The sequence below is a fragment of the Pseudopodoces humilis genome, chromosome 4 (genome assembly GCF_049639895.1).
Source record: "Pseudopodoces humilis isolate 2021_Gansu_Grassland_sample_001 chromosome 4, ASM4963989v1, whole genome shotgun sequence".
In the NCBI taxonomy this organism is placed as follows: domain Eukaryota; kingdom Metazoa; phylum Chordata; class Aves; order Passeriformes; family Paridae; genus Pseudopodoces; species Pseudopodoces humilis.
Window position 1 is genome coordinate 16,521,250 of NC_142203.1, and position 24,164 is coordinate 16,545,413.

The window sequence follows — 24,164 nt, forward strand, 5'->3', positions numbered from 1 at the left end:
AGGTTTAAACACTATTGAAGATAATAAAAATAGAAGATACAAAAGACATTTGTAAATTAAAGTACAAAAAATCTGTATATAAAAGTACAAATATACTGATTGATATGAAAGTAGGTCTACACCACATCTAGTTAGGGGTAATCAAACTAATTGCAGAAAACTCCACCTTGTGTCTAACTGGTTTTCAGTTCTGTAACTATTAAGGAAGAAAAAAAAAATCTTAAGACAGAGCCGTCTCACTAAATCACAAGCCATATATAAATAATTTTTACACCTAGTTTCACAATGGTGGCCTTTAACTTCCCAGAGTACCCTCTCCATATTTCAGTTCAGTTTTGTTGATAACTTGCATCTTATAAGGTATTACTTCTTTATTTCTTTACAGGAAGTACAAGTCATCTCAATATGATGCTACAAAAGCAAAAGAACACATAACCAAGTGCCAGTTTTAAAGAATATTTATCCCCAATCTTTTTCCATTGCTGTTGAAGTAGAATGGAAGAAAAATAAAGAAATAGTTACTTAGTGAACAGTGAACTTCCTTCTTATAAAAAACATCTTAAACAATACTTTTAAGCTCCAGCCTGAAGCTCCTTATCACAGAGCAACAAAGAACTCCACAGCTGCCAGCTCAGGAAAGAAGCATACTGTATTCATGGTGAAGTTAATTTACCTTTATACTGTTACTACACATGCCTTGGAAATGCCACATGAGTGTGGTTCAAGAATACTCAGAGATAGCTCTGTTACATTCAGCCATCTCTTCTGGGATGTCAAGAATATTATGTCAAGATATGATAGAGGTAAGAGCACAAAAAGGGAGACAATTAATCATTACTAAATGCATTCACATTGGGAAAAAGAAATAATTATTTGGAACCACACCAGGTCATAAATTACTGTGCAAAAAGGAAAGACAATCAGCAGATTTGTGATGCAGAAAGGGTTTCCTCCTCCCCATCTTAAAAAACCTACTATAAAATTTATATTAGATTCTTTAGTGCCAAAACCACTTAGCCTTTAGTTTCATGACTAAGAGGGCAAGTGTTCATAAATATCTTGTAATTGAACACCATGCACTGTATTATTTTCTACAGAATTACAAGACTTAAGTGACTTGTGCAATCAGCTAAGAAGTGGAACTACAGTGTAAGCAACGTGTGCTACTTGCCTATTACATAACAATACTCCACTGAAAACTAAATTAATTTTTGGTTTTTGTAAAGGAAGACTACATTTCAAGTTTATAGAAAGACAGGAGGACATCACAAACTAAAGGAGTAAAAATTTTTTCCCAAGGTCACACTAACATTTTAGCAAATTTCTTTTTTCTTATATTAATTACAAAGAATTTTACAACTTAAAACATATAATAAGCTATAAAAGATTCAAGGAGGAAATTTATATTACAATCAAAGTTTTAGTATTTACTCTATATCTTTCTTTAACTGCCTAAATTTGTAATAACTAAATAATAAAGTAATAAGTTTAGCAGAATATCTTACAGAGGCATGAGTTGTCCACAAACCTATTTTTACATAACAGTCCTACAGTGAACCAGAGATTCATCTATTCCTTTAACCTGCATGATAAACTATGCTTGTTGTGACTCAGCCAATAGCAAGTGGTCCCAAACCAACACTTCCTTCACTGGTATACCACCATGAAGCAGTTTGAAGAACATAACAAACAAAACCAAAATATCCAATAGCACATATTCTGAAAAAAGAGGAAAGGTTTTGAAGATAGGAAAGTGGGGTAGTATTTATTGCAATGACATTTTTCTTAGGTAGGCTGGTAAAAAGCGGTATCACAACACCTTCATGCTAATCACTGGAGCTAAACATTACCCAGAAACTTTAAGTTTGTTCTAAATACGTGAATCAAAAGTCAATAGCTTTGCAAGTATCAATTATCAAGTCAAGGTATTTAACTAGTAATTTGACTTTTAGTATGAAGGCAAGAAAGATTTTTCCATTTTTTTCCTCCACCACAGTGTGCACCAGGGGTAGGTTTATGGCAGCATAAGCACAAAGAGGGTTGTATTCCTCACCAAGCCCTGTATTTACATTGCCTGACATAGCTTACGCACACCCAGTCAAGTGGCATCTTAAGAATTTAAAACATTGTAGAGACTACTATTCTGATTTCAAACAATCCACTTATCTGTACTAGTAGATGATTTAGCTCTCTAAACCAATTCTTCCTGGAATGATCACAACTTTTTATTCAAATTCAGTTTTTGTGCAATTACTCACCAATAGTGACACAATAAAAAGAATGGTGAGAAATTGACTGTACTGAGAAAAGAGATTCAGACAAGCTGAACGAGAAACCTCATTTTCTGACCATTTTTCACAGGATCCTACCAACGTTCTTAGCCCATGCAAGCCCATTTATCCCTGTTTACCAGGCAGCTGTATGAGCATTGATGGTGGCATAGGGATGAAGTGAGTGACTGGTGCAGGTCTGACAACTTGGCAGCAGTACCAGTTTATGCTAGATTAAGTTGACAAAATGATGATGAAAATAACAGATTGTCTGTATTAGACTTACAGACCTTGAGAAATCATCTCTATAGAGGAATGGAAAGGACTGTACTTACAAACACATGCTAAGATACTTAAACAGAAAGTTCTACTATATTTAACAGCAACAAAATGGGAAAGCATGTGTAAAAAATAACACAATCTCCCCTGTTCAACTGCCTTTGTTTCACATATTTTAAGTAATGAAAAATCTTTTAACAATGCTTTCTGTATACACTTGGTTTAGATAGCAGTGTTCAATAAAAAGAAAGTGGTTCTTTATGTGGAAAAGAATTAGGAATTCTCAATACTTTATAGGGTTTTAGTTAAAGTTCTCCAGGACTAAAGTTCCTGTAACTCCTAAGTTCCATAGAAAAATTAGCAAAGACAAAAGCAAAGGAAGTTTTAAAGAACAGCATGTAATTTTGACAACAATTGTTCTTTGACCAATACTCTCATATCTGTGTTTTATATTAAAAACAAAGACAATAAAGCCTGTAATGTTTCTACTGCTTTTTTCCCTGAAAACAGAGAATATGCAAAATTTAAAAAAAAACAAAACAAAAAAAAAACCACACACAAAAAACCCAACAAATAAAACAACAAAAAACCCTGCATAAAAAATGACAGTAAGGTTCTAACTCCAGCCCACAAAAGCCAAGAAATTTAAAGTTAGTCTGACATTCAATCCTTAAATCATGCAAGGGTGCTTCTTTTTTTTTCAAAAAATGACAATGCAAAGTAATGACAAGTTGTCAGCCCTAACTTTGAATTGCCTGAAGTTTGTCATTTGGTGTTTGTGTCACAACCTTAATGTTATTTAAATGTAGTTTTTAGTATCTATTATTTAAAAAGGTCTACTTTATGACAGCAAAAAGCTTTGATGGAATAAACCTCAAAGTACACTGTAGTGCTGGTATGCCACTTCATTAGAAGTAGTGCATAAAACATATGCTGTTGACAAATCTAATTCATTAAACTTGAGGTAGAAGCACTTTAAAGCAACTGGATGGCATCATTAACTACAGTTCCTTTCATAAATTATTCCTCTTTTTTCTTTTGAATGATTTTGTCAGTGTTCCCTTTTCAGACTGAGAATGTTTTTGCCTTAAAGTTCAATACCTTCAACATGTTTGGACAAGTTAAATAAGTAGCTTATTTGCTAACACTGAAATTGTAAGCTGATTATTTCACCCATATTAACTAAAGAGGAATAAAATTAAACAACAATGTAAGTGTAAGAGTTTCAGCCTTATCAAACATAAAATTTTAAAATTAAGAGAAGTAGAGATTAGCTAGTACAACAGAGTAACACTCTAGCAGCATTTTGCTATTGAGGTAACTTGGATTTGATATTCAATTGAATTCTGCAAGAGAGAAGATTAGGCACATCACAGAGCTGATGGCTAAATGACATATTTAGCTATAAAAGGAAGAGTTGCCAATTATATTACTTCGAGTTTTAGACAGAGATCAAAATTGGTACATGAACTAAAGACTACAATAAGGTCCATAAATGAAGCAGAGCTGGAATTTGAAGCATGGCCTATCAGAGCCACCTCCCAAAAGCAAAAACACATAACTAGTCAAAACCTGATCAAATTCCATCTCAGAATATTGTTTCCTGCAAGAACACTTAAATTCTTACCTTCAGATCAGAAAAAAATAAGTCCTATCACTGAGGTCTTTAAAAACCAAACCACAGTGCAAGAACTTCATTGAATATCTAAACAATAAAGTGAAAAAGGATGCTTTCGAGGACTAAATATACACAGCTTATGATTAAATTCCACTAATAACAAATTCAAAGAAATTCTAAACTACGTGGTATACAAAGAAACAGAAAACTAAAAAAAAAAAATTAAGTTTCTTAATCAAGGAGTCTTTATGTAATAAAATTTTCTTTTTAATTTCTTATAAAGTGACCTAAATTTATTCACTGAAAAAAAACCAAAACAATTAGAACCAACCCACAGAAATTTCTGCATAGAATACATAATCATACTTCATTATGTCAGTAACTTATACAAATATTTTCTGATTAATTACCTGGATTTGCAGAGTTCTGCCTTGTTCAAGAAAAGCCCATGAACAGCAGATTACACCATCTTATAGATTTTTAGACAGACATGTACACATACACCTTTTCAACTAGATTAAGTGCCTCAGATTAATTCTATACTGTCTCTCTGCAGAGACAAAATTATTCCAACATACTTACTACGAAAATGTAAGAGGTGGATGTCTTACTTTGAAAAGTATCTTAAATATGGAAACACTTCCAAATATAATTCACTGAGGCCTATTTTATGTCTTCAAGGATTGCAGCAAATCAGGATCTGGAACCATTTCTCAAACCAGACAGACTAATTTACTGTAGAAGTTCTTTGAGAGACAACATACTGCCCATTTCTAGCTCTCTATGCTTGAACACACAAATTTCCTCCTAAAGGTGTACAAATGCTCTGCTCCATATGCCTGATTAAGTCATCCTGTCAACTACACCACTTGTAGCAGTGCAGCAGAGAGAAGACTCTCCATTAGGTATGAGAAATATGACAGTGATTATGTGGATAACTATGATTAGAATTAATGCTAATACAGTATCTAAATTTGCCAGTCCAGTATATAATGTAAGTGGGTCTAAAGGGTTGTAATATCAGAGGCTTGGCTAGAAACATGCAGGTGAACAACCTTTGGCCTTCCAGAATGCACAGTTACAAAGCAACAAAGTATGTATGGACTACTTTCAGATTTTATCTCTGTATGTGGCTGGATCTTATTGCTGGATCTTACTACTTTTTTACTCAATTCTCCAAAAGTGAGTTTTCCCTGCCTTTGGGTTGGACGTACCCTGCAGGCATCCCTGCTGGGGAGCAGGGGGAGGTGTTACACACAGAAGCTGCTTGCAAGCTCAGGAGACCAGTTTGCCCAGTCTCCAGCAACATTTTACACCTTTTTGCAGGCCAAGGTGCATCAAAGTCAATCACAATGATCAAAGCTCTCCCATCTCTGAAATACATCAATTATGCAACCATCCAGACAGTTCCTGCTGCAATTCCTACCTGGTGTTATTACCTTAGGAAAGGAACATTCCCACCACATGTTTTTATCTCAGAACAAATCAAACTGTCTATCAGAGACAATCAAAAGGGAGGAGGTGTGTGTGTTGGAGGTGGTGTGGAGGGAACTGCACATGAAAACCTGGTTATCTTTTGTCAGGTCACATTTACCACATCAGTCAGCATTTATCATTCACCTCAGATTAATGACACGTATGTCCAATATGCTACACACAAAATTTTTCTAATTAGTCTCGGATTAATCCTCATCCTGCTCTTTTTCCATTTTGTTCCCTCTCCTGCCATATTGTCTTTACAAGTATATGGAACAGTGATCTATGTTTGAGCTTTGCACTACCAAAACCTGGGAAAAGTTATCTGCTGATGGGCAACTAAGATCTGCAACATCTGCTGATGGCAGGTGTTCTACCTTAAGGGACAACTAAACAGTTACAAAGGACCTCTATGATCCTCTGCTAACTGCTCAAACTTCTACTCAGCCCCAGTGAGACTCTACTGGAGCACCATGTCCAGCTCAGCTCAGACAAGTCCAGAGGAATGTGACAAGATGATCACAGTGATTCTGGTATGAAGACAGGCTGAGGGAATTGGGGCTGTTGAGAGTGGAGATGAGAATGCCCTGGACAAACCTCTTCATAATCTTCCAATACTTAAAAGGGAGCTTGTAGTGGGTTTAAACTAGATGACCTTTAAGGTCTTTTCTAACCCATCCTATTCTATGAATCTCATCTTAAGTAGCAAATCAATGTCTGATACCCATATGTCACAATCATATTCCAGCTACATATTGATAAATAATTAGAATTGTAACATTCTGTAGGGTATTTTTATACTTTCTTGCTCTTGTTGCACCTTCCTTATCTACCCTATAATAATTCATGCCATACTTTCTCATAAGTTTTCTGTATTTTTATCCTTCTCCCATCCTCAATCATCTCTACCTTTTCCCTTATACTTACTTCAAGTACAGTGAACTGCAGAGAAGGTAGAAAGTGTACATGTAACACATTACCCCACTGGGTGTATCATGTCTAATTTGATTTCCTGATGTCTGCAAGCCAGAGCTCATGTTTATCTACATTCTGGGCATGCTGTTGGCAGTTGTCTAGTCAGAAATAAACCTGGGGGGAGAAACACATTATTGCAGAGAAGAAACCATTCTGGAATATTCATAGTACATACAGATTGTACTCAACAACATTCTATTATTAGCAAAAATTTACAATATGTCCTAGCCTTACCTACATTTACCATTTAAATGCAGTTACTTAGAGAAGAACAAAATACCAAAAGACAAAGAAAGTGATTTTATGGCCTAAAAAAAACCAGTAATCAGCAAACATAATGTAAATCAGCTTATGGGCATTCCCAAAAAACTAAAAGAGAAAAAGAAGACTGTGAAAGGACTTTGATGAATGAAAAATTGCTGATCACATCAGAATGTATCTCCTATTAGGAAAAAATATTATTAGAAGGTCACTGGGGAAACTAGGTCAATTAAGTATTCCAGGCAGGTATATAGCGCATTTAGGACAGGGCAGAAGAGCAGTAATATGATTAAGAAGGTCTAAGAAGCAGCACTAGATTAACTCATGTCAGACAATGATAAGAAACTTGAACTTTATGTGGTAGGGAAGTTAAGTATTAAATGCAAAAAAAATCCATTTCATGCCTATATTTTAAAAGAAACAACCAACCAAAACCTTAGTCCAAGACATGAGAGACTGAAAGTACACTAAAAAAAAATACAGTTCACTAATTCATTACGTAGTGAACTAATACACATAAACTCATGATCAGAAGAGTTACTGAACAAGCTGCTGAAGACTATTCTGTGCTCTCTACATTTGTCCATAACACTGGTTCACTGACATACATTAACATGCATGACATACAATGGCATACATTAACAGAAAGTGAGCTGGCAGAAAGGCAGATGAATGCAAGGAGATGAGAAGATTGGCTGAGCTTATAATAGTCATAAAAATAAGTGTTCTTTGGAACAAAAATGGTTACATGAAAGAAATACAAACAATAGAACCTGAGAAGAACATGAAGACATTTTTAAAAATAAGTATTAAGTTATGATAATGGAGAGTGTACATAATCAGTACGGCTTAAGAAAAGCAGCAATTTTCACAATGCTTGTTCTGCCTTTCCTATATTCATTAGCTTATGAATTACAGGTATGTTTATAGAAAGATGATTACTACTAAGAAGCTCCTGCAGCTTCTGTGGATTTATATTGTATTATTCGTAATCCTTGTAATCCTTTATCGCTACAGAATAGAATTTAAATTCCTTCAGTTTCAAGAAGCCAGTGACAGCGTTTCATACTGAAAAAAAAATGGACTTTAAGTGGCATAGTTAGATTTTTATCCACATGAAGGCAGTGTGGAGACACTTCATACTGCTTTAGATTTTATGACTGATTTTTCAGTGTAATTTCAAGATTGGTTTTTGTATAAAGCTGTGATTACTAGATGTTTGCCTACTGCATTGTGAGTATAATTTAAAAAGTATATATGTTATGTTTAGACAGAAGAAAAAAGCTCCAATGAATAATTTTACTAAATCAGTTTATCAGTCAACTGATAATCCTGTTTGCATGTGGCAAGTATTTTAAGCACATACTACAAAATATATTTTGTAATATAATAAGTATTACATTGTGATAATATTACTAATAAAAAAATCTGTCAGATTATAATTCAAAATGGAAAATATGTTTCTGCATGGACTTTATCACTTTCAAAATGTCCAAGTAATTACATAGAAGTTTTCAACACAGAAGTCAAAAAGTTTATGAGCAATGGATAATATACACAAAAAAAAGACAAAATTAAAAAAAAATAAAAAGAAACCCTAACTTGAAAAGTTAAGGAAAAAGTGGCAGAGGCTTTGAGAAACAGACTGAGATTTACAGACAAGGATCAACAGTGATAACACAGAAGCAGCAGCACCAATAAAGTCTGAAAAAAGATAACTGTGTGAAGTAAAATAGCTATCTGTGGGAAATGTAAGAAGTGAAATTTCAAGGCAGAAGACATGGTGGTAATATAAATATGTATAAAACATAAATGAAATAAAAAGTATAAGGTAGAAAGCCAGAACAGTGTAATGAAAATGAGAACTCTCGTTTTATTTCTCTCTATTAATAAAGGAGGTCTGAAAAAGATTAACACCTGATACACTGTAAATAAAACCTTCTGTGATAGGGGAAAAGGAATATTCATTTTTCTGATCTTGGCTTCTTAATGAAATGGACATGAGAGCTGTACGGCCATCCTTGGTTGTCCTTAAAATGTAATTAGAATTTTTACATATCATGTGTGTAGCACTGAAAATCACTCCCTAAATTTTATAAAACATGTCACAAGTGTCTCAGAATGTGCTCTCAGAAGAGAATGTGCAAAAGTAAATACTACGTAAAATCCAGAGACAAACTGTTTAAATATAATTTGTAATACTGAGCAACTGAATTGTATATTTGACAAATACATTAAAGGAAACCTAGAGGAACTTAAAAACACATCAGTTAAAAACCCTGCTCCCCATGAGACCTATGAGACATAAGAGACACTTAGCTACCATAATGAGACCACAAAAAGGGTGGATAAGAAGAAAATATTTTAGATTTTTAATGAACCAAATAATAGAATCAGGGAGTAAGTGAATTCCAAACTTAGCAGACATCACTGAAATAATGCTTAAAAAACTTAATTCCTTAAAGGTACATTTTGGTAAAAACATATTTTGATGAAAAAATAGATGTGAAATGTTTGAGATCTCAGTTATTTTGATTCCACGCTATTTTATGTATCAGAGACATGGGGGCAAAAGAAGTTAATTCTTAAAAGTAACAAATGGTCATCATGTAAGTATGTATGATAAAATCAGAATATCCTGAGTTGGAAGGGACCACAAAGTAAAACTCCTCGGCCTGCACATGACACCCCAAGAGTCACACCATGTGACTGAGAGCACTGTCCAAACACTCCTTGAGTTCTGGCAGGCGTGGGGCTGTGATCACTCCCTTGGGAAGCCTGTTCCAGTGCCCAACCACCCCCTAGGTGAAGAGCCTAAATCTAACCTAAATCTCCCTTGACACAGCTTCACAGCTTTGTACAACTTCTTCACTAGGAGTTTGTTTACAGTATCATATGCTGAAGACTTCTCTAGCCTGTTAAGAGTTGTGTGACATAAAACTGCTGTTACTTATCAGTTAAGTAATGAATAGTAGTTACCCCTAGTTCATAAGATTTGAACTGTTTAAAATTAAGTAAAAGTTTACAAGAATTAAAATCACTTTACAGTCCTGACAAATCAATAGTAAAAGTATAAAGGTGCAACAGGTACAAAATAGAAAATGCAACTAATCTGCATTGTCAATAGAGAAGTGCAAGCAAGAAATGTAGTCTGAATATTAACTCTAAACATTTAAGATTTTTTTCAGTGTCATTTTTGCAAAAAGAGCAGTGACAAAGGTTGTTGACGGTCATTTCTTCATGCTTACATACAAAAATATAACTGCAGTGTTAAGGAAACAAGAGAAAGGAAAAACTTCTGTAAGCATTAAGGGTACTAGAATACTTTTTGAACAGCAATACAAGAGTCATCTGTGGCCTGGAAGAACTGTTTTTCTGTTTAGATATTCTGATAAACTCAGACTTAAACCAAGTGTCCAATCTGCTGTCAAATTTTAGATTTTGTTTGGTTTTGGTTTTTCATTAATCCCTATGTTTTATAGCAGTGGTGAACTCAAAGCATAGCTTCTATTGAGCTAAGCTGCAGAGACAAAAACTCAGCACTTGTGAGTTTTGTTGTACATATACCTCAACTTACAGGTCTTAAATATGAAAGAGTATCTGAAACACGTCAATTAGTACAGGGTGTCTTGTCCACAGCTCAATTCTCTATAGAGGCATTTCAACCATCTTTTTTTTTCCTCTTCTTTTTTTTTTTTCTTGAATGCATGCATTCTACTCTCAAACTGTAGAAAAGACGAATAAAAGTGTTGTACAATGCTACTTCTATTTGCTAGGACGCATCAACAGATTTCTTCTTTCTCTTCACTAAATATCCATTTAGTGCTTTACATGAGAGAGAAATAGCCAAAAGTCATCTCTCAAATACAGAAGGAACCAAAATAAAAGAGTGGGACATGGAAAAAAAATTTCACAAACAGCAAATCTTGGCATTTCGACATTTCTGAATTCTACTTTGAGTGCTTGAGTGTTTGAGTGTAGCACTCAGCAAGATGTATATAGCAAGATGTAGCAAGATGAATATTATTTTAATCTCTTCATATTGTTTAGTAATTTAAAAAAGTCAAGCCTTGACTCTCATAAAAACTTTGTACCGACTTGATCACTCCCCTTCATCAACAGAGCAAAAAGCCCTTCCCAGAAATATGCATCTTGATTACCTGACCTGCCCTACAAGGGCATGCATCATGTGGCTTTGAAACTTTGAAAAGTTTCTCCGAGACACTGAGAAAATGGTTCTGAGGGTCTGAAATCCCTGTCCCTTTCCTGATTCTTAGAGTCATCCTGCTCCAGAGGTAGCACACTTCAGCTTGCAAAGAGACCGACACAGAGCCCTACCAGACGGCCTTCCACAATTTTAGCTCTGCCGACCAACATCGACGCTGACTTCCAGACTCCGAGAGGGCGTCCGAGCATTTCCCAGCTCGACCTCCGCCACCCGCCCCAAGCCTACCCCCGCCTTGACGGGACCCCCTCCTCTCGGTCTGAGGGAAGACCGCCCCTTCCCGCTCCGCGCTGAAGCCGGGCCTGGAGCGCCGCGCCGCCAGGGCCGCCTCAGACGCATTTCAGCGCCGCCTTCCCGCTGCAGGTGCCAGCGCCCACCAGCGCCTCGGACCCCTGGTAGACCAGAGACTGCGCAGCGTTCTGCCGTGACGCAGAGGAGAGAAGGCGGCCGCAGCGGAGCCCAGCCCTGTCCCGTTCGGCTCCAAGGCCCAGCCGCACGGTAAGGGGAGGGGAAGGGCAGCCCCACCGGGGCCACTTACCCGGCCGCAATCCCCCTGCGACTCCGCGCCGGCGGCCCCGGCGACAGCGGAGCGTCAGTAACAACGTCCCGGAACGGCCGCTCCGCCACATCCGGGGGCGGAGCGTGGGAAGGCGGGAGCGCGCTGGGCTGCGGCGCCCGGCAAGCGCCGAGACGGGCCGGACCGGGGTGTACTGGGCTAGACTGGACTGGACTGGACCGGGCCACTGTAAGCGCCGGCAGAGCGCCCGATCCCGTAGCCTCCGTACGTGAGCGCTGGAGGGGGCAGGCAGGGGGCCTCGCTCGTCACCTCCCCACCGGGACCGCCGCCATCCCGCCGCACCTCGGTGGTACGTACCTGCGACGGGGGCGGCGGGGTTCTCCCCGCGGGGCGAGGAGAGAGGCTCCCCCGCCGTACTTCCGACAGCGGAGCTGGGGTTCGGAGGACTGAACATCCGGGCTTTTGGGTGTGGAACCGAGATGCCGGAGCTGAGGGGCTCGGCCCACTGCAGGCTGCAGTCTGGGGGTCTCCGGCTACTCCGTTACCGCCTTTCAGGCGTCCCTGATGTGGCAGGCATTGAGAGCTTAAAATGTGGTCTACCAGCATTCATTCCTTTCGGTGTGTTTTCCTATTTTATTGGAAAAGAAGTAGCAAAAATATAGTCAGGTCAGGCCTTGCAAGCAACTTCTCATGGTGTATCTATTTTGTGTGTTAATGTTTCCTTTTCATTCTTCTTTCAACAGATGGCAAGTGGCAGCCAGAAAAGGATAATACAAATAACTGGATTTAAAAAACGGGAGAAGGCGGCACTGCTCAAATGCCTGTTGAAGCTGAACTGTGTTTTTATAGAGAGTAAGGTATTGTTCAAAGAGGATTAGAGCTGGAAGTAAAAATGCAAGTCTTATAAGAAAGGACTGTGCAATAAGTTAGTTCTGTATAAATAGACAAAGGATTTAAATGTTTCCAGTGATACAACTGTGTTGTTTTGTTTTGTTAGAAATACAGGAATTGTACACATCTTGTAGCAAAAAAGCTGTGCAAGAGTGAAAAGGTCTTAGCTGCCTGTGCTGCTGGTGAGTAGAAGATTTGCTGTTTAATTACATAGCATCACAGCATAAGTCTGGAAAGAACCCTTAAAAGGGCTTTAGTTATCTGTTTTCGTTTTGTGAATGAACTGTCTTAGAAACCTTCATTCTTCTTGTTCCATTAACCTTGATTTTTAACATAGTATTATGCTGAAGTTACAATGAAGTCCACTTTTTTTGTTTGGATTTTTTTCCCTAAATGATATTCTTTCTGTTTCCCTTTGTTGGATCTGTGTCTGTTCCCAAACAGAAAACTTTGTTATAGATAATGCAGTCATGCTCTGATTATTTGGATGCTTAAAAGGGGGCAGAGGGAGTATGAACACCTGTAGTCAGCAGGGATTTTTGACTACAAATTCACATGGAACATTCACTGGTAAAGGTCACTGTAAGTTCCTGTTTATACAGCAAGAGAAAATGCCAAGCTGTTGCCATTTTGACACAAGCTTCTGGTTCTTCCTCTTTAGCTAGGATCTGATGCTGAAATCCCATACATAAACAACTATAGTGGTTCTAGAATGACAATTCTGTATTTTAAGATTTCTTCATAGACTGATCACCTGTCAGAATTCTGTGATGAGATTTGAATATCTTGTAGTTATATCACAATACCATTTTCAAGCATGATGCTTATTTTCCCTATATCATATTACTCTGAGGAGTTAAAGCAGTTGTTGGTATGGATAATCTTAAATTAAGAGATAATAGACAAATGACGAAACATGCATTTGGGTTTAAAGATATATGTAAATTCCTTCATTTCATACTATATTAGTAAGCATTTTCAATTGTCTCTTACTGCTAGAAAGTAGGGGAGGTATATGTGTACATATATATGTATTTTTTTTATATGTGTGTATATATATATATGTATGCTTCTTTGTACTAAAATAAAATTCTGATTGCACTCTTATCAAAAATTAAACAGACCAAAACTTTCCATGAGGGAAAAAAATACAAAGATGCATCTAGGTTTCTGGCACAGCACTTCATTTTGGCAATTTTAAACCTTTGAATTAATGTTTTCCTACTTTTTGTAGTTTAAAATTTGAAGATGTTTTCTTTAACAGAGTTGAAATGGCACATGCAGTGTCCTCATGGTGATGCCAAGCTCTGTCATTTTTTTATACATGCAAATCTTCCCCAATACCATCTAATACTTTTTAATCCAGAAGAGATGCTAATTTTGCATAATCATTGCTCTTACTTGTGATGGAAGAGACAGTGTATTCATTCCTACTGTGTCGTTTTCCATGTAGTGAAGAAATATCATGTTTAAACACATTTAGAACTCCATAGAGTTCAGCAGAAATACTATCAAGGACACCATTTGTCTTGTACTTCCCAGCTGACAGACGTTTTGAGATGGAAACTTCTCACGAAAGTGGTTTTAACGTCCAGGTTGTGCACAACATACCTTTTCCAGTCATAAATCTATCAGTACCTATGCTAGGTTTTGTAGAAGTGCCATCTGTGCTTCTGCACTGAGACATTTTGTCAGTCAACCCTGCTGTTCTGTGAAACCAATTAGGTTCACACAATTCAAGTCAATTTCTCTTACAGTGTCTTCTGTAGGTAGTGTTTCAACACAGGAGCAGAGTACTAACCACTGCTCTTGACCTGAACCTGTAAGAAGAGAGAGAGACAGAGAAAAGGGGAAGATCATTACATACTATATCAAAAGCATACATGTGGAACATGAAAGAGGAGAGGCGGAGGAGGTGGAGCCAAGGGATGAGAGAAAAGGATGTGAAAAGAAGAAAGGAGAAAGAAAAAAGTCTAAAACTCTGTCCCCCGAATATTGATATTCACTACAGTAGCAGTGCAAGTAATGTTAAGAATATTTAAGAGAAAGAGCTTACATGTTAAATGTCTAGTTCTTTAAAATCATAGGTAGTAAAATATTACTTCATTTTAGTAAATTTTGTAAGTGTCAAATGGTATTAAAAATAAAGGACTTACTAAGGACTTATGAAGGACTAAAGGACTCCTGTGAAAGTCCTAAGAACAAAATCTGGGAAGCTAGGAAAATGTATCTGAGATTTTTGAGAAGGCAGACAAGTATTTTATCTAGGAAGGGTAAAGAGATACTTAATCATTAAAAGAAAACAAAGTGATCATTTTCAGTGGCATTGTGAGATTTTTGATTCTGGAGTCTGAAGCAGAGAATTCTTGTAATAAGAAGTTTTAAACGGTACTTAAAATTCCAGCTTTTATTTGCACAAGAAAGGTTTAAGTTAATTTTATATTAGTTCTTCAGTTGATTGCCATTTGTCTACACGAAAAATCTTTTGTGGTTGACAGTTCATTTTCTTTTTAGGAAAGTGGGTACTAACTAAGGAGTACATAATTAATAGTGCTGAAAGTGGCAGATGGCTTGATGAAACAACCTACGAATGGGGATATGAAATTGAAAGAGACACCCATTATTCACCTCAAATGCAATTTGCACCTAAAAGATGGCGTGAAGAACTGACAAACTCAAGTGCTCCAGGGGCCTTCCACAGATGGAAAGTTGTCCTCCTTGTTAAGAGAGGTGATAAACGAATGGCATGTATTAGAAGGTAGGAGTTCCATCCCAGTTAATTTGGTCCATAACAACCTCCAGCTATCCAAACTCTGAATTATTTTCATTAGTATATTTCCATACTTTCATAATGACTTTAAATATGTAACATCACTGCTTTTCTTGCCTTCTTATAGGCACTATACTTTGTGTTAAAAATAACAGTCATATGTTTTTATCAAGTAAGCTCCTAACAGAGACTTACTTCATCAGGCAAGATACACAGACTTACACTTTTCATTTTGTGTGGGTGTTAGGTTCAAATAGTAGCTGGAACTAGATACTTTATTTCACTTGGCTGGATGACTTAACTGTGTCTTACGGATCTGGACCACACTGTCACTGACCTGATCAGTCTTTGTGTCACATTTATATAATAAGTTCTTCTAGTTCTGAAGATGTTATTTGTTCTGAAACAGATTATTCTGATATATTATAAATACAGATAGTTTAGAAAGGGAGGACAGATGTACAAAGGGAAAGAAAAGGAAGGAAGGAAAGAAAGAAAGATAAAGAAAACCAAAGTGCGAGAATGCTGAGAACTTAACCTTTCTTTTCCATACTCTTCCATATGCATTTGGATTCATTACTTTAAATTCTAAATTGAAATCAGTGTATATTTAAGTCCTGTTTGCATATGGCACAGTAAAAGGAGTATCTCCTGACAGTTTCAGAGCTTTCCATTCATTCAGATACTGTCCAGCTTTCTGTTGAGATCCCAGCAGTTAGGATTGCTCAGGTCTGAGTGTGCCACAGAGGCACAGTCAAGAAGGGAAGTGCAGTTTGTCTGCTGGATCATAGTACAAGGCTGTATGCTACATCACAGAATGTCTGCCCGTCTGTATTGCATAAAGACAAAGTTAGGGGTAATTGAAGTTGCCATCTTCTGATTTTGCCAACTCAAAATCTTGTATGTGTGCTATTTTTTGTCTGATTGAGAGAATTTACTGTGTCCTGCTATGCATGTGAAAAATGCTGCTTCTTTTTTTCCATGAAAAGTGCTTATGTAGATGTTCATGATAACACTCTTGAAATGCTGTCTTGTCCAATGCTGTCTGTTTCTATTTCTTGCAATAGAAATAACCTTTAACAGGAACAACATCAGTAAGACAGGTGAACAAGTTTTGTAGAAGATGTTTTTTTCCAGACTGTTTCCCATGCACTCAATATGGGGATCCTTTTAGTCAGTCATAAAACACTGACAGGTAGATACTTTTTTGTCTTCAGCAGATACTGTTTTCAGTCATAAAGAATGCTGTAGCTTTGGGGAAAGTCTCTGTTCTTTCTAATATTTAACAACATTGTGCCTTTTATCCCCTTTCTGTGCTCTTCCTGCCTTTAGTGCCTAGTTGTTGGATGGGTAAGTGTGTAAGACCAGCACCATTTTCTTTTTATGTATCTGGATTATGAAAAATAAAACCTCTATCCAGAATGTCATTAGATCTTATTTTTCCACCTTTTGTTTTGTCTGGCATTTTTTCTAAAAGATAGCTGCACTTGCAGCTGTACTGGAAATTGTCCCTGGGGAAGCTGTTACGTGTAATGGTGCCCCAAAGACAAGCAAATCTCTTTTCTGTATATGATAATGTACAGCACTAATGCTGCAAATCTGATATTTCTGTTATGAAAACATCATGTTACATTTCAGAAAAGCATTGTGCCACTTTCTGTTAACTGCTTAATTTACAGAAAACTTAACTGAAAAATCATCATTTTGGGGTAGATAATGCAATAAATTCAAATTTGATACTTGAAAAGGTACACAGGTGAAACTTTCTATCCAATATATTGGAGGTATATATTGATTTTAATAAGTAGTGTTAAATTTTGAAGAGAAGGATGTTTTGTTAAGTGGGTTCTTTCATTTTCTGAAGGCTACTAAGTGCCCTTATATCTTTCTAATGAAGTTTGTGCTGTGCCATACATCTAGAAGCCTTATTCAGTTGCTCTTGCATGCTTGTATTTTGTGAATGTTATTGTAGCTTTAGGCAGTGTTAATATAATTTAGTAAATACATCTTCCTAAATATGTTTATTTAGAGTTCTTAAAGCTGGAAAGGCAACCATATGTTCATCTGAAAATGCAGAGCACAATATAACTCATATACTCATCAGTGGTAAAATTTCTCCTTTACAAAATAAAAAGTGCCACTCTGAAGCTCGACACTACCCTTTGCAATATATAGGACATTACCTTTTTCAAGTGAGTAAACTAATTTATTGATTACTGTAAATAATGCAGTATTAATAATGGAGTGGAATATAATCAGCCTGAATGTTTTGTGATTTGATTAAAGGTAAGACAACTTTCTGATTCTGGAACTGTGTATCCAGGAGGTAGGAAGGCTCGTGAATGTGTGCAAATACCTGAAGGGGGGATGCAAAGTAGACAGCTAGGCAGTTGTCTGTGGTGCCCAGTTGCAAGAAAATGACTGCAAATGGAAAGTCAGGAACCACTTGGGGTTTTTTTTTGCTGTCAGGTTGAAGGAGCACTGTGGCAGGTTGTCTGAAGAGGCTGTAGAGTCTCCAGAAGCCATCTGCACTTGGTCCTGTGCTAGTGCAGAATTCATTAGAACCAAATTTTGTGTTACTATTCCCTTAAGAGAGATGTTTCATACTTGTTTGCTTACCAGATGCACTGTCCAGAAAATCTAAGTATTTTCATCTGGAACTGGCGCAAAGGCTTCCAAATATTCATTTAGTGTGGTTGTTTCTCAGACTCTGGGGTGACTTTAGTCAATTGCTAATTGAAACTACTACCTTTGCAAGCAAGTAGGAGCTAAAACTGTGTTTGTTACTGTTTATAAATCCTTTGGTCTCTTCTGATTAAAGCACTTAGCTCTCCCCATATAATAAGGTATTACGGAAGGGTGAGAAGAAGGTCTAAATATTTACATGCTGAAAAAAAAACATCAGTGTGGGCTCTTACTCTAGTGCTTACTCTCTTAATGAAATTTGTTCAAGAAAGTTGCTCTCATTTAAGCCTTTCAGCTAAGATGGACATTTTCATAGATGAATTAATGTAAAGTTTTTATGGCTACCTCATCTTCTATTGATCTCTGTCAAAATCGTGTGTTTCTTGCTGTGCACCCAGAATTCCTCCCAGGAGAGATAACAACTTTCCATCCTAACGAGTCCATTAACTTGCACATATCTTTTTTTTGCTTAGATTTCATTAAAGTAACTAACCTCAGAGACCTCAGAGACCAAGAGAACATTTGCTTTCTATTTAAATGAATCTGAAGAACTCAGGAAACTGCCAAGGCTCCTAGTCTCTTAAAAGGAAAAGAATAAAACATAGGCAATCAAATCACAGCACTTGTCCAAATATATTAGGCTTTATCAAAGAATGTTATGGACATACTCTTTTCTCTTTGTCCCAGAAGTACTTGGCGTATAATTCATTAGATTGTTCTAACTTCATGAATTTGTAGTCATGCTATCTGACTGCTACTTCTAGCAAATATAAATCTCATTCCTCCCCTAAACATCCATATATGTCCCTAGATGATGGATTCAGCAAAACAGCATTATATTCTTGTCAGGGCAACTGAAACTCCACTGATGTTCAGAGTATTCTTGCTGTGATTTTTTGATTTTTTTTTTTAAACTAAGTCTTTGCTTCCTGTTCATATTTCAGTATCTGTTCTTATTATCTCAACCTTGTAAATCTACTGTTAACATAGTGTGTGGGATTTTCATTCATTATATGATTCTCTAAGGTTTCAAATTTATTGGTTCAGGATATTAAAACACATGCATGATTTTAGGACACTAGTCTCATACTTAAACAGTGACTTTAAAAGCTTTGTTGGATGCACACTGGAGTTCCTAAATTTTTGCCAAGACTGACTGTACGAGAAATTGTTTGAATGTAAGTGTTTTAACGACCATATTGAAATTATTGTGCATGAAGGGCCATAAGAAGTAAAGACTACTTAATGCATCAGAGTTCAGTTATCCATGGCTCATCAAAAGCTATTTAGAACTCTATTCTAGTTACCAAAAATATTTCATTCTGTTTTGAAATATGCAAGAAATTTTTGTTCTCAATATTTGTTTAGAGTTACAGTTATGCACATGCCAAATAGATTTGTTTTGAACAATACATTACAGGGAAAAAAAAATAGGATGAGACATGTAACATTTGAAACTTTTGTCTCGAAAACATGGAAGTATAAACTTCTTGCACCTTGTCATTGCACTGCTGTGTTTTTTCTCTATTGTTATGTCCCAGATTCGATTATTAGGCAAGTTACACCTAACTTACCACACCTGCTCACAATAAAAAATGGCCAATGGAATATTTCTCCTGTATCTATCCGATGATTCTTAAGTCATCATACTACAAGAGGAGTCTGTTTTTGTGGTTACCTGTTTATTTACCTTAAACAAACATGGTGTTTTATTCTTAGCCTATCTTTGATGAAAAGCATGCATTCAAACTCTTACTGAAATGTATGTTCTCAACCTATGAAGTAAATTTAAAGCATTTTTTATAGTTATTTTTTTCAAGTAAATGTTACTTTGTGGTGTTACTGAGAGTCTTTTCAGAATGAGTTGGAAACCAATTTGAGAAAAGCTTACTCATTCCCTGTGCTGAAGAAGTAGCTGAAAATGATAGTTGAACTCAGAGAATTAATTATTAGACAAACAAACAAAAATAGTATAGAAAAAATAAGAACAGTAAAATTTACTAAATTTTAAATTACTAATCTGTTTCATGTTTATGGGCAAGAACTGAAAAGATTTAATTGTAGTGGTCTATATAAAATGAATAGAAATGAAATTGAAGAAGAAATGCCTTATAAAATTTTTACTACATTTTTGACCAGTTGAAAATGTGTGAGCTCTGGTGTTGAGAGAGAATCTGTTATAGAAGAATAGTCCTTGTTTCAGCCACAGGGATTGTGACTTGACCTAAAGTCTGTCAGGAAAAATAAATGTGGGGAAGCTTACCTTGGTAATTCCTGTGCTGTAACTTCCTACAACATCAGTGATTTGTATCCAAACCAGCAGCATCTGCCACATGATGTAGACGCTGACGCAATTACATAAGCATACACAGGCACATGCAGCTTGCAATACAATATATAGAAAGACCCAGCACATAAAAGTTGGTTAGAACATTAACTTTGAAACAAAGTACTATTTTTTGCTCTGCAGAATGAAATACAAAGTCCCAAAGATACCCAGATGAACCATTTCCTGGCTGCACAAGAAACAGACCAAGGCATGTCTAAAATGCAACTTGCCGAAATGAAAAATGTTATTATAAAACATATGTATTTTACTGCGGTAAGTAACAGTTGGTGCTTTATTAGCATTATGTATTTTATATACGTAATTATATATTTTTATATTAACTGTATTAAAAACCTCTGTCATTATTGACAGAATTGAGCCAATAAAGTCGATACTTTAGATACTGCCTTTTAACCTGCAATATTTAATAATCCCATTTTTATCACATCTGCCATTAGTTAAAATAAAACTTACTAATAGCAGTTCATTGACACGGGTATGTTGAAGACACAGTGTACTACTTAAAATCTTGGTGTAATAGATGAGGTAATAGGTAGCAAATACTGTTCAACAAAACATCTTTGAATTAGTGCCTTTCTGTGATTATCCGGTTACCTAGCTAACTTATGGTAAGACATTTTTCAGAATGTCATTTTGTAAAGCTAGTATTCTGTTGACTCACATGAATGTTTTTTATTACAAGTCGAAAGTAGAGCTAACGCACTCCTGTGGTTTTATGTTGTCACAGATCTAATCCTGGTAACATTGCTACATTAGTAGTTAACACCATTATTTTAAGTCAAGAAAAAGCAACTGACTACCTTGACTTAGGATATATTGTCTCTCTAAGTTACAGTTACAGATGCAGATGAAGGTGTCTAAGTATATTTTTAGGAGCTTGTTTACATGAAGCTCTGTAAGTTTTCAGTGGTGGAAGAATTAAAAATTTTAAGTCCTCAAGGTACACACAGTATTTAAACACAAGATTACAAATAGAAGACTCATGCTGCTTAAATCTGTGCACCATCAAATGCTACATCTTTTATCAGTGACATTTTAACAAGGCTATACCCCCCTACACACACCTAAAAAATAAATTGGTTGTTAACTTTTCATGTATTTTAGGTACAGCAAGTGCTCTGGTTCAAACTATTATGTAGCAATGTGCAGATGGATTAACACTTCAAAGATCTCTCCTAAGGATATTTTAGTAACATGTTTTAGTTATTTGTAAGATTGTAATACTAGGCAGTAACTTAATATAGATGTAATACATTTTTGTACCTACTACCATATTTTTGCATGCAAGAGGAATCCAAAGTTGGCATTTTGCCACGGAAAAGCTGAAAACTTTTAGCTCTTTAATATCTAATCTAGGAACACTGTCCTTACAAAACAACCAAATAGCAACAAACAGATAATAGCAGAGGAAAATGGGAAGGAAAATTTTCCCGTATTTTACTCCTTTTAAGTCATTTGTCCCCTATTTCATAATTTAAGCATCCAAAAGACAAATCTAAATGCTATGTTGTGTTTCAACTGCATTTAACAGAAGTTGTCATTTGGGAAGTCTCATGCACTATTTATTGAATATGTTGACTGTTATCCAGTGTGCAGGTTAACTTTATCCTGTTTTACAGACTGTTAAGCACAGACTTACGCAAACAGACCACCTGAACAGCTGCAATCCAGAGGTAAGAGTTATAAAAAAAAGAGGGCATGTTATGCATATGGAATTTTATAGTGAACTTAGACAAACATGCTTTAATTGCAAAATTAGCTATCAGAAAAACATTTTTAGATTTTGGCTATTAAAAATTGTGATAAATTGATATTGATGCATTAAAGAGCATCATTGGGTGTTGAATGTTGTTTGTTCTTGTGACACTTTCAGTTCTGTCCCTGTTACTACAAAGAAACTGCTTAATCCTGCTAGTTAGGAGAACCTTACCTATTAACATTAGGAAAAAAAAAACCCAAAGATGTCCTAATATGATTTAAAGCATCTTAAATTACTCAAGCACTGTATATATGCAGTAGCAATTAAGAGAGAGCATACACAATTTTTAGGACTGCTCACCTTTTTCTAATAGAGACAGATTTTAGCTACAGGTAAGCTGACTATAAAAAGAAATAGTACTTGTTCTTTCAGCACATGCCTGATACTTCATCATGTGGGTTTCCAGAGTCAGCTGAAGCACAGATTGCATGTAGAATGCTTTATGTTTTTCAGTCCTGTTTTCATAATCAGTTTGACTTAATTCCTTTTTTTGTAGTATTTAATTTCTCTTTTTTTATTTCCATTAGCCAAATAAATGCCAAAGAACAGGTACAGGCAAATTAATACTTTTAAATTTTTGCCTTGTCTATCTATAGTATTAAGACTAAGTCTATGAACAGTGTTGAAACATTGCCTCTTTAGTACTCAAAAGGCATTTAGTACTCAAAAACATTTTATACAGTGGCCATGAGCTACTAGTACTATTTCACATGGTAACTCGTTTTACTTAACGAAACACTTAAAAGTGTGTGTTATCCTCCTGTATTGGTAACTGAAGATCTGCTACCTTCATGAGCCATACTACATAAATAGTTACTTGAAAAAAATTTTTTTTTTTTCTAATTTCTTTCTATGGACAATAAGTGAAGAAGAAGAAAAATATTTTTAAAACATAAGCAATAAAATACTTTTGTCATGGTCCAACACCATCTGATCTGCAAAGTGCTATGTATGTTTCTGCTCCTGAAGAGGTTTATGTTACTGTGTAGTTTATTGAATTAATGGGATAAAATTTATCTTTCTCACCACATGTGAGCTGAAATTCTTTTCCTTCACTCTTAAGAATGATATCATTTTTTTGCTTGGAAATTTTAAGCCTAATTGGAATACTTCTCTTACTGTTCTGTCACTTTTACTTTAAGGAACATTCATTGCTAGCGTTTATATGATATGTGACTTCTATAGTCAGTATATCTATGGCTTTTATAAGCAGCTCCAGTAAACATTTCCAGTAATACTGATGAAGTAAAATCAAACCTACAAACGAAACTACATGTTCGATCTGCCTACTGTATTTTGTCATCTCAGTTTGCATCTGCTAGGAAGGCTTAGCTCAGCTGTTTGTTCTGTTCCATCATCATACCAAAAATATTTATTTCTCTTTTATCAGCTTTTCTTCCACTAAATGTAAAATGTGAAAGATGTATTGTGTGGACCTTCCTATTCCATTTGTTGCTGCTCAAAGTCCTAATGATTGTACCAGCAGTGCTTCACAAAAAATAGCTGATTCCTCAAGCCAGTGAAGCTTCGATAACTTATTAAATATCTTCAATAATAGGTGTCTCCTGATACTGACAAAAGTTTATTGCCTCAGTTTTGTATCATCCTTCTTTACATCTTAGAAATGTGCTGAACCAGTCTCTAGTTTCTCTCTGACTTGAATGCTATGCAAGAGGTACCGTCTTCCCAAAACAGCTTTGCTTTAGGGTATTTTCAAAATAATGCATCAAGGTTACTGTTTCTTCTAGTACAGAATTTTCAAAAAATAAATGTTTCAGTTCCAATATATAAAGCTGGATGCTGGCGTGATCACTGGGTGAAGGTCAGTGGTAACATGCTTGTATATGCCCAATATACAGTCTTAGATCTTAAATCCAGGCAGCAGAGAAGTTCTTCTGTGACTGTCATTAAACACTTTATGATTGCTCTTTAGATGTGCTGTTTGCATGTAATTAACATTACAAAAGTATGAATGCAGCCATTATTTCCAAAGGAAATTTTAGTGGAGATTTTAATAGTGCATGTATGAATGAGAAGATTGAAATAAATGTGAGCTGCAAACACCAGATGCACAAAGACTTGATTAAA

The 24,164-nt window shown here is 36.0% G+C and overlaps 2 protein-coding genes across 11 annotated transcripts in view; one reads left to right on the top strand and one right to left on the bottom strand.

Moving 5' to 3' along the window:
* KIAA0825 (KIAA0825 ortholog) overlaps positions 1–11,711 on the bottom strand; it is a 243,742-nt gene extending 232,031 nt beyond the window's left edge. For 7 of the 8 annotated variants that reach the window (XM_088053990.1, XM_088053988.1, XM_088053991.1 and 4 more), the window contains exon 1: positions 11,643–11,711. The gene's annotated coding sequence lies outside the window, so the exon portion shown is untranslated. Of the gene's footprint in view, positions 1–6,570; positions 6,733–11,642 lie in introns of all 8 variants that reach the window. The other variant, XM_014259101.2, reaches the window with a different exon arrangement.
* Positions 11,495–24,164, top strand: part of SLF1 (SMC5/6 complex localization factor 1) — a 33,474-nt gene continuing 20,804 nt past the window's right edge. Inside the window, exons 1-7 of one of the 3 annotated variants that reach the window (XM_088053994.1) lie at positions 11,495–11,602; positions 12,365–12,478; positions 12,619–12,694; positions 15,027–15,270; positions 17,312–17,474; positions 20,438–20,569; positions 21,937–21,990. In XM_088053994.1, coding sequence (XP_087910120.1) covers positions 12,365–12,478; positions 12,619–12,694; positions 15,027–15,270; positions 17,312–17,474; positions 20,438–20,569; positions 21,937–21,990 — 783 coding nt within the window. In that variant the 5' untranslated portion in view covers positions 11,495–11,602. Of the gene's footprint in view, positions 11,603–11,749; positions 11,971–12,364; positions 12,479–12,618; positions 12,695–15,026; positions 15,271–17,311; positions 17,475–20,437; positions 20,570–21,936; positions 21,991–24,164 lie in introns of those variants that run through there. The other 2 variants (XM_014259107.2, XM_088053995.1) reach the window with 2 other exon arrangements.